The 18011-nt window shown below is 26.6% G+C and overlaps 1 protein-coding gene across 1 annotated transcript in view; it reads right to left on the bottom strand.

Annotated features, from left to right (window-relative positions):
* The window catches only part of LOC101239423 (uncharacterized), a 157662-nt gene that overhangs the window by 8437 nt on the left and 131214 nt on the right, over window positions 1–18011 (bottom strand). Inside the window, exons 21-24 of the mRNA XM_065794841.1 lie at window positions 12881–13009; window positions 10519–10542; window positions 10056–10188; window positions 4551–4783 (exon numbers count right to left, since the gene is read on the bottom strand). Of these exons, the coding sequence (XP_065650913.1) occupies window positions 4551–4783; window positions 10056–10188; window positions 10519–10542; window positions 12881–13009 (519 nt within the window). The remainder of the gene's footprint in view (window positions 1–4550; window positions 4784–10055; window positions 10189–10518; window positions 10543–12880; window positions 13010–18011) is intronic.

Raw genomic sequence — 18011 nt, 5'->3', positions numbered from 1 at the left:
AAAAAAAAAACCATTATTGAAAAGCATTAGCATGATATTTCTGGTTTGGAAGATTATATTATACACATAATAGATTCAAACTATTAAAAAACAAATGAAAAAGCATATCAAACATTGATATGCTTTTCCAAACGAAATAATTTTTTTGATGTTTTGTTTGTATCTTTAAATAAATGTTATTTTACAATTTCTTCATAAAGAAGTAAAATTTTCTACAAGTTGTTAAAAACATAGTAAGAATTATAGATAAATGGTAGACAAAAAACTCCTGTATTATTTATGATTACAAATTTATCTTCCATCTACTCAAGTTTTATGTAAATAATAATAAATAGAATAATTCATATAAATTTTTTTTTTTTAATTTAAAAAAACTTATTTTTTATTTAAAAAAAAAATTATTCTTTATTAAAAAAAAAAATTTTCTTTATTTAAAAAAAATTATTTTTTATTTAAAAAAAATTATTTTTTATTTAAAAAAAAAATATTTTTTATTTAAAAAAAAATAATTTTTTATTTAAAAAAAAAATTATTTTTTAAAAAAATAATTTTTTTTTGTTTATTTGAAAACAAACTATTTTTAAATTTCTAAGCACACATACTCAAGGAAAAAAAAAACAATACAAAATTATTAAGCATAAAGGAATATTTACAATAAAGGGTTGCAACTTAGCTAAATCAATAGTCATGGAGGACTGCATTTTGGTTGAGAAACTAGTGACAATAATATGCTTTAACAGCAAGCATATTTGAAGCATATTTGAATGCTTTAACAGCAAGCGTATTTGAAGAAAAGAAATTGCAACCTATTAATAAAAAGAGCAATAATCACGATAAATTATTTTACTTTTAAATGGATTTTCAGAAATGCATAGTAAATGTTGTTGAAAGTCTAACTAAAAGGAGAGAGAGCCTATTTAAAAGAACAAACCTAAATATGATAACAAACAAGGGTAAATAAGGGAGGTGGCAAACATTATTAAAAAAAGAAATTAGATGCTAACTTTGCTCTAAATCGTATACAAGGTGTGAAACGATAATGCATGTAGACAACTCAATAAGAGTCTAAATTGTATACAAGGTGTGTAGTAAACGATAATGCATGTAGACAACTCAATAAGAGTCTAAATTGTATACAAGGTGTGTAGTAAACGATAATGCATGTAGACAACTCAATAAGAGTCTATAGATTCATCAATAAATATCAAAAGAATAATATAAAAAAATCATGCATAGAGAAATTTCATAAGGCCTTTATTTAAAGCTCAAATGATTCACTACATTTTAACAAAAAACTAACTGACAGTTAGCAAATAATTTTTGCAATGATAAATAATCACAATAATTAGATTATTCATTATTTTTCTTAAAAATTTAGTGCGAAGAAGATAAATTTAATCTAAGCATAATGAGAAAATAAAACATAAAATATACACTAATTTATAACAAAAAAACCAACACCTCCTAAACATTAAGATATCCAAGTAAGGTCAATGAAAACATTTTTAATCTAAACAAAAAAAATCTAAACATTCTTTATTATACCCTTTACACCCTTAACATCTCTTTTAACAACTCTTACACCCTTTACACTAGGGTTGAGCTTTTACCGGGTTTTAAATTTACCAGTAAATTGGTAAAAATAAAGGAATTTACCAGTAAATGGTAAAAAAATGCTAAATTTAAAAAGATAGAAGTTCTTATGAAATAACATGCTTTTTGACTCCTTAACATAATTTAGACATAGCTATGAATAAAACACAAAACTGCAATTTTTAGGATTTATTTTTCAACAAAAAATGGGCTTTAAGGAAGCACAAAGTGTCAAGTAGGTCATCACTCATTCTGAATCGAATTTTTGTGACAAATAGTCCAGCAGCAGAAAATGCTTTCTCCGATTCAACACTTGTGGGAGGAATAGTTTCCAGAGCATTGAAAACAGCTCAAGATTTGGAGTTCTTTTGCTGGTGGCTTCAAAGATCATCATTTCTTTTGAAATGGCCTTAAACTCATCATTTAAGTTATGTCTCTGCTTTTTGGCTGAATGTTCGATGACCTCTTCCAACTCTTCCTGGAGAAAAAGTCGTTCTTCAGCTTCTTTTTGTCCTTTGCCTCTCTCTACTTGATCCAGGATTTCAATGTCTTTTGTGGGGAAAAGCCTTGAAAGCAACAACTTTGCAGTTTTCTGAAGAACATTTTTAGAAGACATGTTGAAAATTTCATGCTCTTCAATTTCGTGAAAGAAGTCTGGGTTGGACAAATATTTGTACAGAATGACCAAGTTGCTTTGTCTCCTCTCTGTAAATCGCTTTAAGACAGCATTTTTCATTCTGATACAAAGGCTGGATTTTTTCTAATTAAATTTATTGATCAGAAACTTGAAGATTCCTTCTGCTGTCAACAGGGTGACATTTTTCCTGCAAAGAGCTTCAGCTGCCAATTTGACTGGTTCAAGGGCATTAACAATGTTGGTCAAGATGTCCGACTCTTGCTCTGTGCAAATGAGACTTGGAGAAATGTCTGCAAAAACAACTCCAATTTTTTCATTGATTTTTAGAAACTGTTGAATCATTGCCAAGAGGCTGTTCCATCTCGATTGACTGTCCAAAATGAGAGCAACTTCTTGGCCATGGCGTTTTTTAACTTCTTCTTAGAGCACATCATTTTTAACTGGAGATTTCCTGAACAACTTGACAATCTTCCGAACTTTGATGATGACAGACTGGAAATGAACTTTGACCTTTGGGAGAGAAATGCTTTTATTGATTTTGTCATCAATGAACCTAGAATTTTCTTCGTTGTCCGAATCTGAATCTTCCTCCTTGTCATTGTCGCTCTCCACTTTTTCCTCGTCCAAATTGTTGCTCTGATTTTTTTGTACAAAACTTCCTGAACGGCCAGATGAATCCTGTGAGTGTAGCAAGTTTGATGTTCTGTAGGAACAATTTTCCCAAACTTGACCATCATTGAAGCCCCGTCAGTGACAGAACAAGCAATGCAATCAGACTAGTTCAGTCCAAATTCTTCCACTCTCTCTGAGACAATTTCTGCTGCTTTTTCTGCAGGGAAAGATCCACAAACACAAGTGAGTCCAAGGTTCCAGTGTTTGTTCTTCTGGTGAATGTTGATGTTGAGAAATTTTTGGTTTTTCAGGGATGTGTATTCATCCAGAGTGATGGAAAAACGTTCTCCGATCAACAACAATGAGTTTAGTTGATTTTTCAACTTAGCTTTAACACTGGGAGAATAGTTTTTCACCAGCTGAATGGCTTGTTTGTGGTTTTTTGGGAAATCATAGCCATTTTCTGTCATGGCCGACTGAATGAATGTCCTTTTGGTTAAAGCATTAAAACTAAATCCGTCCAATGCTGCCAGTTTTGAAAGAACTTCACTAATTAAATCTTTCTGAAAAAATGTTGAGATTTTGGGGGCTGTTTTGGCTGCAGGTTTTCTTGATTCTTTCTTGTCCTGGGGCTTTTTTATCCTATGTTTTTGACCAAGATGGTACCAAATTCCTGTTGCAGATCTTTTGAACTGAGTTTTGTTTTGAACTTTTGAACTGAGTTTTGAACTGAGTTTTGAACTGAGTTTTGTTCCCACATTTCTTGCAAACACTTTCAGAACGATCTTTTTCATAATGTTTCCAGACTCCAGAAATTTTTTTATGAAAACTGTAATTATTTTTTGTGTGGCAGTTGACTGACTAAAGTACTACTTGACTAAATAAATAATAGTATTGAATAAAAATGATTGAATAAAATTGAATAAAAAATGAATAAAAAACACTAACACTTTCTTTTAACTCATAAGTGACATCAGACGCCATTTGCGATGGAAAAATTAATTAAAAAGTTCAAAACTTGTTTGTTTTGATGTGAATATTTAATTAAAATGGCAGAAAAAGCTTAAAATGCTTTTTTCTTAATTTTTACCATTTACCATCAAAACTTACTGGTAAATTGGGAAAAAAAAATTTACCGCTAAAATGGTAAAAAAATGGTAAAAGCTCAACCCAACTCTCTATCACACCTCTATACACCTCTCTATCTCTATATTTTGTTCACCTTTTTCCATGCATTTCCTATCACTTTGAGAAAATTTTATTTTAGGACTTATAGGACAAAATAAAAAATTATTTTTATGCCAATTTTTGTCAATATCATCCTCTCTAGAAATTTGACAATCTCATAACAAATTGAATGTATTTGGTGAAGAAGAAAAAAGAGTTTCATCCATTATTAACTATTCTTTTGAATTTAAAAAAAAAAATAGCTGTGTTTCTATTAATAAAATATGTTTTAGAAATGAATTGTAAACATACTATATTGACTTTGATGTACATTTCACAATTATTTATATTCACAGTTTGACGTATTCATACTATTCAAAGTTTTTTTTTTTTTTTAAATCTATTTAAAAATTTAGCGCAACTAATTAAAATACAAATAATTACAGTTAAATAAAAAATTCAATAAAACTATATCATCTAAAGATAAATACAAAAAATTATATTATTAATAAAATACACATAAATATCTAAAATTCAAAACCTTTTAAAACTTTTACTGCAACATTAACATCAGCATCAATGTTGGAAGGTTTTTTAAAAGTTCCATGTATACTAGTTTTATTAAAATACTTTGTTTTAGCAATAATATTTGCATTGATCTTTGCAATAAAAACATTGCCAAACGCTCCTTCACCAATTTTTTGATCTAAAACAATGTTTTTGTGAGAAATCTTCCATTCATCTGAAGATATTTTGTAGTATTCCTCAGAGTTACTAAAACATATATATATATATATATATATATATATATATATATATATATATATATATATATATATATATATATATATGTATGTATGTATATATATATATATATATATATGTATGTATGTATATATATATATATATATATATATATATATATATGTATATATATATATATATGTATATATATATATATACATATATATATATATACATATATATATATATATATATATATATATATATATATATATATATATATATATATATATATATATATATATATATATATATAAAACAATTGAGAAATAAGACTATTTTTTTCCACTTATTAATAAAAACCATCTTTTTAACAAATAAAATATGATCTTAAAATTAACAAAACCTTTTAAAGAAATTTAAAGAAACTCTACGTCATTTAAAGAATTTAAGATTTACGTCATTTAAATTTAAGATCTACGTCATTTAAAGATTTAAAGAAACTCTACGTCATTGCTACATTGCAATCACATTTTCAATTCAATAACAGACTTTCAACCAAATTGATGGTGTTGCTATGGGCTCCCCACTAGTTTCTGTTTTTGCTAATATATTTATGGGTCATTTTGAAGAAAATTGGCTAAAATCATACAATGGAGTCAAGCCAGTATTTTAAAAACGTTATGTTGATGACATTTTGGCCACATTCCCATCAGAAAATATTGCATGCCATTAACTTGACTAAATCAATAAAAGACAATTCAATATCTTTTACTATGGAAGAGGAAAAAGAATCTAATATCTCTTGCTTGGACATTAATATAAACAAAGTAAACAGTTCCTTATCCGCCTCCATCTTTCATAAGGAGACGTATTCAGGCCTTCATACTTCCTTTTGTAGTTTCATCTCTTTTTCACACTAGGTAAATTTTGTTAAATGCTTAATTGATAGAACCTTTAAAATTAATAATACCAAGCTTGGTTTTTATTATGACATTAAAAATCTTTTTAACATTCTCAAAAGCAACCTGTATCTTGACTAATAAATAGAATTTAAAATTCTTACCAAAAAAACAGTTTTTACTAATCAACACGAATCCAAAAACCAAGAAATCATGAAAAACTACTTTACACTTTCTTATGTAGGTAATATATCTGATCAAACAAAAAAGAGTTTGAACTCTATCATTAAAAACATTGTAAACCTATAAACTTTAATTTAATTTTTACCTCCTTTAAAATTTCTAATATGTTTTTACTAAAGGATCCTCTTCATGTAGAGTTTAAATCATCCATTGTTTATAAATTTGTATGCACATGATGTAATTCTTGTTATATAGGTGAAACTTCTCGCCACCATAAAATACGAATGATTGAACACTACAGGATAGACAAAAACTCACAGATATACAAACATCTTTATGCTAACAATAACTGATTTAATAATTAAAGTGACTGTTACTCGATATTGGATTCTGTCTCCAATAAATTTGAGCTTTAGATTAAGGAAAGTTTGTTCATTGAATGGAAAAATCCAGATTTGAACAAGCAATTAAACCATTATAAAATATCACTTTTCACATAAAAGTTACCATTTTATTAGTTGTTAAATAATTTAATAACTTTTCTATTGTTTTTTTTTTGTCATTGCCTATTTTGTCGCAATTAACGAAAAAATCAAAAAAATTGTACTTTATCTTTTATTACCTTATAATATTTGCCTATAAAATTAAATAAGTTTTTCTAACCCAACTAAATATGACTACAAGATAAAATAAGCAAAACATTTATTGTAATTTTATTTGTTAAAAAAAAAATTATTTTTATTAAGAAGTGAAAAAAAATAGTCTCATTTCTCAATTGTTTTATTTGTATTATGCAGAAAAGAAATTATATAAATATATATATCTTATACTGCTGATTTAGGGGAGCAGTGTGACATCATACTGAAATAGCCTGCTGATAGGGGCTTCAGTACATACATCAACTGACAAATAGCCTGACTCGCAGCAGAGTGCTGCTTTCTTTTCATTTATCGTTCTTTGTTTTTTTCTTTTTTTTCTAAATAAGCCGTATTGATTTAGATAACCAAAAAAAGTGAGCAAATGCTCACATAATAAAAAGTGAGCAAATGCTCACATATATATATATATATATATATATATATATATATATATATATATATATATATATATATATATATATATATAAATATATATATAAATATATATATATATATATATATATATAAATATATATATATATATATATATATATATATATATATATATATATATATATATATATATATATATATATATATATAAAATACATAATATAACATACAAAATATATACAAACATTTCCTGTTAAGCACTACAAAATATTAAACAAACATTACTATTATTAAACCTTAAGTCGTAACAAAGGACTTTAAGTATGGCCTTGGCAATGCACACCAAATATGAAAGCAGGAACACCATACAAAACATGGCACTGTCAGTACTCTGAAATTTTACAGCTGTTGATAGAATCAGCCTCTCTGAAAGCTATAACAGAAAACCTGACTAACAGCAAGCTTCATAACAATAAAACTGAGTTTTAGAGCTCTACCTTCATTAGCAGATAATAGAATTAGTTGCCTAGTCATAAAGACAGAGGCAAAAGCAAAACCCATGCAATGAGTCAAGAAGTTCCAGAATTCAACATCATAAACTGGAAACAATTTATTATAAATATATCTATGCCAGCCTAATAGATAAAAATGAGGTGCAAAGCTGATAAACAGAATAAATCTGTTTACCCCTTTTATATATATATATATGTATATATATATATATATATATATATATTTATATATATATATATATATATATATATATATATATATATATATATATATATATATATTTTTTTTAATTTTATTATTTATTTTTTTTCAATTTTTTGTTCTTTCTTTAAATGTTTCTTTAAATCTTTAAACTGTTGCGATTACTGAAAAGACAAGATAATTGAGTTCAAAATAATTTTTTATTAATTTTTTTTTTTTTGTTCTTTCTTTAAATGTTTTACAATATTAGTTGTTTTACAATTATAATAATTTCAATAATATAATAGAATGATTACAAGGTTAATTAAGTTTGTAATAGGAAAAACGAGGAATCTCATACAAGACCTTAAGATCTTGTCATCAAGAACCGCTTTGTTTTTCAACTACATTGTTACATTTATTGTGTTAAATATATATATTCTTGCCAAAAGTAATAATAATTAAACGTAAAAGATATATAACACTCGTATATTTAAATGCTAAGAATTGAATTTTGAAAATTTTACTTTTTTTTATTTTATTATTCACCTCCTCAAGGCCGAGAAGGCCACTACAGATGAGGAGGCTACTTAATAGTGGTTAAAACCCTCTCTCAATTCTTTAACTCTGAAGCACAAACCTTGACGAACAAGGCCGCTGCGCAGAGAAACAAGTTGCACGGAGAAACAAGTTGCACGGAGAAACAAGTTGCGCGGAGAAACTTTATAAAAGTAAAAAATATGAGTATATTTTCAATAGATAAAATGGTCTGATTAAGTTTTCTTTTGAATATGTTGTAACTCCACTCTTAAGTAGAATCAAAACATTTCAAAACTATTTTGTTCCATAAAAAGCTCCTCAATAAAAGATCTACCAAAATTTGTTTGCAATATTAGCATAATTTGTTTAATATTAGCATAATTTGTTTAATATTAGCATAATTTGTTTGCAATATTAGCATAATTAATATTGCAATAAATAAATGAGTAATATAATTGAATCAAAGTATATTTACTTAAAAAACTTCTTGATTTGTATAGCTTTCCTATACGTCTAGCAATTTTATTGTTTAGATTGTTAACATGATTTTTCCATGTGAGGTTTTCACCAATGTAAACACCCGAGAATAACCCAATAAAGTAACTTTAGCTCTCTTAATTTCAGTATTATCAGTATACAAGAAAGGTATTCTCAAAAGTAGATCTTATTTTTGAAGCTAGGTAAAAGAGGATTCATTTAGTTTTTTCGATATTTTTGATGGTTTGTTTGACTTAAACCAGTTATAAATTTTAATGAGTTCACTATTCATTTTGTTAAATAATGTTGGTAAGTTATTGTCAGTTAGAAAAAGATTTGCATAATCAGCAAACATAATTGTCATTACATTTGACGCTATATAGAAATCATTAATATAAATTAAAAAAAGCAAAGGTCCTAGTATGGATCCTTAAGGAACTCTGCATGATATATTTAATAAATTTGATGATGAGGATGAATCTATTTTAACAAATTGTTTCCAGTTTTTTAAATAGCTTTTTAATAACAATAATAATAGATTCCCTGTGATTCCATAGAGTTGTAGTTTTTTAAAAAGAACTTTGTGATCAATAGTATCAAAACCTTTTGATAAACCTATGAAGATGCCTAGAGTATATTGTGATTTTTCAAATGAACTTGCAATACTTCTAGTAAGTTGAAGTATTGCATGTTCAGCAGAACTATTTTTTTTGAATCTGTATTGATTTTTGTATAATATTTTATTGATAGATAGTTATACATTCCATTATACAAAATTCTTTCAAAAATTTTTGAAAAAACAGGGAGAACTGAAATTAGGCAATAGTTGTTGAGTTTAGTTAAAAAATAAATACATAACTTCTTTATTATAACCTATTCTATTTTGAACACAAATATTTGTGTTATTATTTTTATAAATTTTATGATAAACCAAAAAGATATACAAATATTGATTAAATCGAAGTTATATTTTTATGCATTAAATTAAAAATAAATTCATAACTTCATTAACTTGATATCATATTTTTCTAGATTAAACTAAAAATAAATTTATAACCTCATTAACCTAATGTCATACTTTTATATATTAAACAAAAAATAAACACATAACTTTGTTAATTGTCCATAAACTTCGCAACACCAAATTAATTTAAAAAAACAGAAGTAGGAGATGTTAAGCTCTCTTGTGGGGCAATTTTCTTTAAACTTAATTTGCCGATTTGATTTTTCATTCAACTTAGAGCTCGGCAAGAGAAATCTTTTGATCTCTTTTATTTTTTTTCTTAGTGAAGTATAGTGTTGTGTAATTTATAGACGATCCCTAATTAGATGTTATACTTTTATAAACTAAACCAAAAATAAATAGACAACTTCATTAATTTGATGTTATACTTCTATATATTATATGTATGAGATAAACTATAAAATTAACAATAAAAAGAAAATATGAAGAGTTGAAAAAAAAATAGCACTTACGAATAAATGTACAGAGATGAATTAGCATTGAATTTATTTTGTTTATGGCATCGAATTCTTAACACAACAAAAAGAGTGATGCTTACAACCAACAGAGGTGCTAAAATCGCAGCAGCAATTATATATGATGAATCTAAAAATTTACAAACAAGGAAAATCTATTTTTAAACAACTTTAATAAAATATTTATTACAATAATTTAAAATTTTCTTTAAAGCTAAAGAGAATTTAAAATAATTTTTATTATTAAATTTTTCCCTTATTTTTTTGATAGTTTTTTGTGATTAAAACATTTCTGCTTATATTATAAGAATAACTTGCAGTAATAACAGTTTTATACTTTGCAACTGAAATAAAACACTTCATGGTTAGATAAGTTGAAAAGCGTGTATTGATAATTTATCCATTTTAGGATAACAAAAAAGATAGATCAAATAAGATAAAAATCCATATACTAACTTACTGTCTCCAGTATCATTTGGTATTTCTAAATAAAAAAAATTCGTAAATTAACTTTTTTTTGTAATTGCTACATTGCAAAATTTTTATTTATAGTTAACACAGATAACTTTCTTCATGAAACCATTCCATATAATTTTTAATTATTGTTATTATTACTATTACATATATATATATATATATATATATATATATATATATATATATATATATATATATATATATATATATATATATATATATATAAAAGTAAGATGAAAAAAACGACTTTTTTATGGTACTTAAAGTTTCATGCCAATTGCGGCACTCATCAGCCATATATTTAAATCAAGAAAAATCCAATCAAAAATACAATTAAAAAATTGTTACAAAATTCAAAAAAAACAATGGAATGAGTTCTGACGCCAAATAATAATAATAATAATAATATGGATTAACATCTTTTTAATTGCCAATGTCATATTGGGATAGAAGGAATCTGTTTCTATGTCTACACTTAGAAGCAATCTCACTCCTTTTTTCAATAAACTGGTATTTTTGTAATATAGAATTTCATATTTTTTGGTGAGACATAAGTTGCAAGATTTGGATGTTGGATTATATGCTTTACATCGTCTGAGAATTTTCGCATAACAAATACATAAAATGTATTTGTTGTGCGAATTTATAATAGATTTTACACTTGGCATATAACTGTAGCTAACTTTGACTGTGTTTCTGTTGAAGATTTTATGCAGTTTGTTATTATTTGGAAAATGTTTGTCAATAAGTTTCAAAAAATATTTTTCCACGTTGGTGCTAACGTTTTTACTAAATGGAGGGTTAAATTAAATAATGTTGCGGGCTCTGTTCCGCTTTGAAGTTGATATTGTTATAGGATTATATGTTAGACTACATTTATAGTCAGACTAATAAAGCTTCGTTATATAAAGGAATAGTATTTTGAAATATTTTTTTGTTAGATGAATTTTTAGACAATCTAAGTTCAATCGAATGTGGTATTTGTTTTAGTATACTTGGTGGGTGATTTAAATCGGCATGGATGTAATTCAATGTATTATCAGGTTTTAAATAAGGATTAAAAGTGCAGTCACTAAGATTTAGATTAACGTCGAGGTAGTTGACAATTTTCATGTTGCATTGTACAGAAATCCGTAAGCCATTGCATTTAAATATTTTGACAATATGCTTTTTCATTTTTTTCATTTGAGGGCCGCTTTTATTACTAAAAAAAGCCAAGCCATTGTCACAGTATAAACCAACCTTAAACCTGTTATAAAATTTTGAATTTTGAAAAAAAAGAAACATTCCTACCAGCTCACAAACCTCTGTACCGTCGAACGCTCCCATGGAAACATCAAATAAACCACTTGATTACTTTATCCAAACTTGATCATTATTAAAAAGCAAAGACTTTCTTGCATGAAAAATTAGTGATATGTTCTCTTTATTTAATGTTAGGTGTTGCTTTGCAAAATTTTGATTGATTTTTCAATATTTATTAATCTATTTTGTGATTATTTCACTTTATATTGATTACTCTCAAATTGAAAAAATTGATTATTATTACATAATCAAAACAATAATATATATATATATATATATATATATATATATATATATATATATATATATATATATATACATATATATATGAAATTAGTTTTCTATATGATTATGATTGCACTGATTCCTGCAATAAACAAACTTCATTATTCCTTTTTTTTTTGTCTTATCTTAAAGTCTGTTGGTTTTTTTTTTTTTAATTTACAATAAGCAGTATAACTAAGACTATGTTCATTACTCATCCCATTACAAAATGGGGACCACCTGTTAGACAAAAACATCAAAATTTTAGTGGCACATAAAATCAATATAAAGCTTAATATCATATTCAACTTCTTAATTTAATTTGTGTCTCTGATTCTATTTTGGCCTAAGTTTTCTCTTCTTGTTATCTTTTAAGTTGTTCTAAATATAATTCTATAATTTCACTAAAACTTTTATCTCATACTTTGCTAAATATTTTTCACATACCAAAATTATCAATGCCCATCATTATTCATTGACCTTAAAGTCATTCCTTGCATAATTTTCTGAGTGATAGACATTGGGCAAACATAGTACATAATCATTCTTTTTGAATAAAAGAATGTGTTTAAGAGCTGTTTAGTTATCACAAAAAGTGTAACAAAATACTTTAAAAAACAACAACAGCCTTCTATAAAGTATTGGCCCCCAGAGTCAAAATAAATCAAAACAAATATATGATCTAAATCATAGAAATGAAGTAATCATCTTTGAATAGCATAAGTTAATAAAGAATAAATTTTTTTCAAAAGCTCATAAGCTTCTAAACAACTTACCCACACAGCTAATGTTATTATTACCCAAAATCCATCCATTTAAACAGGAGCATGAATAACTTCCTATTGTATTATTACATATGCTGTTAGTCCAAAAACATGGATTTGAGGTTATGCATTCATTGTTATCTTTGAAAAAAATGTTAATAAATTTTAAATATTAAATAAAAAATCATTTTTTATGTTTCAAACAAGAAATTATAAAAAGTTAATAAAAGAAAAAAAGTAAAACATTTAACATATTACACTAAATTAAATCCTATAAAGCATTAACTTTTGGAGGAATTTTTAGAGCATTTTGGAATAGTCAGAGTAAAATGATGAGACTTAATTGAATGATGAGTAACACAAGAATGAATTTTAGTAGATGGCACAAGAGACACTAGCTCTTTAGAGCAGTACCAATTATAGCATTTATTATTTTCCTATTTTGTAAACAACTAACATTTTACCAATCACTCTTAAACAAACAAGAGGCTTGTATCTAATCTTGAAACAATAAACAGCACAGCATAAAGTAATTTTCCTGATATGATGGCATATCAGGAAAATTACTTATGCTGCATAACTTTTACTAGTTGAAGCATTAGTTTTTATTTTTAATCATTGTATTAATAAATGTATTGTACCATCTGAATGGCTTTATGCAAGCATCATTCCTATTTTAAAAGTCGATAACCCATCTCTACCAACCACCTACCGACCAATTGTTATAACAACTGCAAAATGCAAATTTATTGAATGCATTTTTGAAAAACATTTTATAATGTCCGTACAAGGTAAAATAATATCAAATAGGCAATTCAGTTTTCTTCCTCGGATATGCTCAACTGATGCCATCATACATGTAATAGATGACTGAGGATATGCTAATAACCAAAATATCTCACTAACAGCTAGTTTCTACAAAAGTTTTCGACCTAGTTGACCACATACTTATGCACTAACATGAGATTAACCTACCACCTTGGTTATCATCCAGGATTGCAAAATGGCTTTCTAACTGTAAAAAAAAAGTTAAATTTTTTTTTTTTTCAAGTTATTCACCTCCTCAAGGCCAAGAAGGCCACTTCAGATGAGGAGGCTACTTATTGGTGGTTATAACCCTCTCTCAACTCTATAGCTCCGAAACACGAACCTTGACGAACAAGGCCGCTGCGCGGAGAAACAAGTTGTTTGGAACCTTTGGCAGTCATTGCAACCTAGGTAGTGGCGAGAAGGCATCGCGGTGCATTGTGGGCAAACATGAGCAAAAGTGTGTGAAAATATCTGACATATTAAGACTTCAAATTAAGTAATGTTAAAACATACTGAATTATTTATCAAGTTTTGAGTTTTAATTAAAAATTGCATTACCTCAAGTTCTCCTTAATTTTGATCTATAGCATTTATTTCCATTAAAAAAATCATTATATAGTTTAAAAATTTTTTGCTTACCAACGTGCCAGTGTGGCTGAATGGATAATGCATTAAGCTTCTGAACAAATAAGCCGTGGTTTGAGTCCTACCACAGTTGACTTTTTTTTTTTTAATTTTTTTTTGATTATTTTATAATACAAAATACTTTTGAGGTTTTATAGAGATAATATACAAACATATGTAACAATATTATACACTTTAACAAACGAAGAGATTTTTAAAAAAGGCTAAAATTTCTAAAAACATCAAAAATTTGTAGCGTGTATGTCATGATTAAGATACTTATGTTATTAATGTGCTCAGGACATTAGTCCTTATATGCTGTGGATGGTCTGAAAATAAAGTTGTCTGAAACTTAATAAAGAAAAGACTTAATAAGACAGTCCTGCTACTCCAGAAGGTGCTGCTGTGGAGGCAAAAAAAAAAAAAAAGTCTAGTAAAAACTTTAAAACTATCTTTTGAAAATTAAAAGTTTTTTTTGCTACATTTATTTTTTTACGATAAATATATGCTGCAGCCGTTTTTCAAAACGCCTTAATATGATTATTACGTATTCCAAGAAAAACACAATTAAAAAAAAATTACGAGAAACTCTTTGTAAAACGCTTTTTGAAACTAATAATTTTAATGAATTTTCTCAGAACTGTTTGAAAATATGTATTCAATAATGTTTGTAGACATCTAAGCTAATTTATTTTGTAAATATGTCAAATTGATTTTTTTTTACCTTACCTTATATGATGTTTTATTCAGGATCAAATGTAATACAAGTAAACTTTTCTAATAATTATAAGTCTTTTTTGCTCTAGCTGTTTTGTTTTGATTTTTTGTATGTATGTTATTATATTTTTAAAAATTGACAAGATTGAAAAAACATGAAACATATTGTCTCATACAAGTGGAAAATTTGAAACTTTAATTTTAGATTTGCCCCTCTCTTGATACTTTGATTGCTAAAATTACATCATCTGCTTCTCAGACCGTTAAAAACGATAGATGAGGCTTTTTTGTAAATCGTTGAGGCCACAATTTTTTTGCCTATGTGACACCACTTTGTGGCAAAAAACTAGAAAAACAAACTAGAAATAAAAATTTATTTAAATTTATTAAAAAAAAACTCCTTTTAGAAAAGATATTTGGCATATATTTTTATGGGATATATTCTAATAAAGACAAAAACTATTTATTTATTACTATTGTAATAAATACAATCTCTTATCCGTGAAATGATGTATCTGTACCACTTTTATATATTTTTATGCAATTGTATGCAAAATAATTAAAATTAATTAAAAAATGTAAGGTAAATGCAAAAAGAAACTTGACGCATAAAGATTTATTTTACCACAAACCGACAACTATGCGCAAAATTTTTTTGGCTTAACTTTAATATTCTTTGGTTTTTAATCATTAGGCAGGTCTGTTTTTAGGGGTTTGAAAATCTACAACTTTGCTAACTTATTTTCCCATTCTATGTTGTCATACACGACTTTTCCTGACTAAGTTTTTAAAAAATTTTAAATTTCCTGACCTCTCTATGGGTTTGAATATTTTATATTTAGTACATTTTAAAGGATTTAGTACATTAAGGAAATTTTTTTTTTTAATTTGCACTGCCGGACCTAGGCGGAGTTATAACCACAGTGCACAATAATAAGTTTTATGAAACTGCGCTGCGTTTGTAACTTTTTAAATTTAAAATGGCAATATCAGCATTTTCAAATACTAAAATATTTTTATTAGGATAAACCCACAAAATTGATTGCAGAACTTTGCCTACAAAAGGCGACATTTTATGATATTTTTATTGCTGCTGCAGATTACTAAATTTCAAAAAAAAAAAAAAACACCAAAATTATTTCCTAACCTCTACATATAAATCACAAGCTGCTTTGTAATGATAAAACATGTCAGCCCAAATGTGTTGTTTCTGCTCTTAGAAAACCATGGCTTGCGGATGGTATACCACACATTAGTTGCAGAAGTATTAGGTAACTATTGCTCATAGTTTATTACATAATTATTGATAATTATTGGTATAAAAATTTAAGCTTAAAAATTGAAAATTGAAAAACTGAATATTTATTAAATTATTTTAGGGAAAATATTTCCAAATAAATATATCATCACAAGAAACTGGTATCATATCATTCAAAAAAAACAGAAACACAAAAGCTGGATGAAAATAATTTTTTTGCATTAGAAAAATAATTGTTTGACATAGGGCACCCAAAATTTTATGAAATAATTGAAAAAGATGGAATTCGATCAAAAGATGCAGAAGAATGCGAAAGAAATCTGTAAGAACAATGATAATTGACAAAATAAACAAAAAATATCAAAAAGTTTATTCCAACAGAGAGTTTTGCAAAAGGAAAGCCAAGGAGTTTGAGAAAAAGTAGGAATCTGCCACAAAAAACTTAAAGTTAAAACAATTTTCATCATATAGCAATTGTATTAATGAAAATCAAGAGTTATTTTTGTTAGAAAATTTTGATAATGAAGAGTTTCAATATAATAACTATGATGAAATTGAAAAACAATCAAATAACATAAAACGAAAAAAAGCGACAGTAACAGTGTAACAGTAGATATTGATGAACTTATTAAAAAAACTTCAACATTTTGTGGGCGTTTTGGAGTTTCTGTTGGAGTACAGACAGGATTATTAACATTATTTTTAAGATGTGGAAATATCAATCTAAATGAAGTAAAACTTTCAAAGACAAAAGTAGAAAAAATAAGAAAAGATTTAAATGTAAGTGAATCAGAATTAATTAAGGAAAAAATTAAATAAAAATGTAAAAATAGAAATTTAATTTTGCACATTGATACAAAAAAAGTTACGGCTTAAAATGAATATTATATTTCTGAAGTAAACAAACATCTAGCTATTATTGTGACAAGTCCGAACTGGGATTTAAATACAAATGGAAGATGAGCTGCTAGACATAGTTGATTGTCAATCAGGAAAAGGATATGATCAAGCATTGGCATATTTTAATGTTATATAAAAGTTTGGAATTGAAAACTTTATAATTGGAATTTGTGCTGACATAACAGCATGTAACACTGGTTGTAATAAGGGTTGTATAAGTGATTTATGAGAACTTTTAAAAATTAAGACCTCTGTTAAGACTTCTTTGTAGAAAACATTCTCAAGAATGACATATTTTACATGCAATAAATGCAATCATAAAAACAGAAAGCAAAGGTCCATCAAAATCTATTTATACAAGATTCGAAGTTAGTGGAACTTCATTAGAAAATATGGCATAAAAAAGTTTATCCATTTGCAAAAAACCTTTGGAACTTCATACTTTCCCCAGAAATGATTAAAAACAACTGCGTCAATATGCCATTGTTTTTCTGGAAGGAAGAGAGGCAGTTCCTGGATTTATTATACACAAACCAGCTGCTGAACACAAAGCTAGATTTATGGCAGACGCTTTATACATTTTTGCAATGAAGCTTACTCAACCAATCATAAAGTTTTTAAACCTAGACGAAGAAACAGTATTTTTGAAGGCTGCAATATATGCAGCTTTAGTTCATGCAAAAAGCTTTTTTCAATCAAGTCAAATTGTTTCTGCTGCTCATAATGATTTGTGTACGGTTAAAGAGATTATAAAAATGAAAGGTTTTGATGCTGATATTCCTCAAGCTTTTATTTCAAGCTATCTTAGTTATTATCTATTTGAAGAAACAGTGA

The sequence above is a fragment of the Hydra vulgaris genome, chromosome 04, assembly GCF_038396675.1.
Source record: "Hydra vulgaris chromosome 04, alternate assembly HydraT2T_AEP".
Lineage (NCBI taxonomy): Eukaryota > Metazoa > Cnidaria > Hydrozoa > Anthoathecata > Hydridae > Hydra > Hydra vulgaris.
The sequence above is the reverse complement of the archived record's forward strand: the minus strand, read 5'-3'. Positions and strand labels throughout refer to the sequence as shown.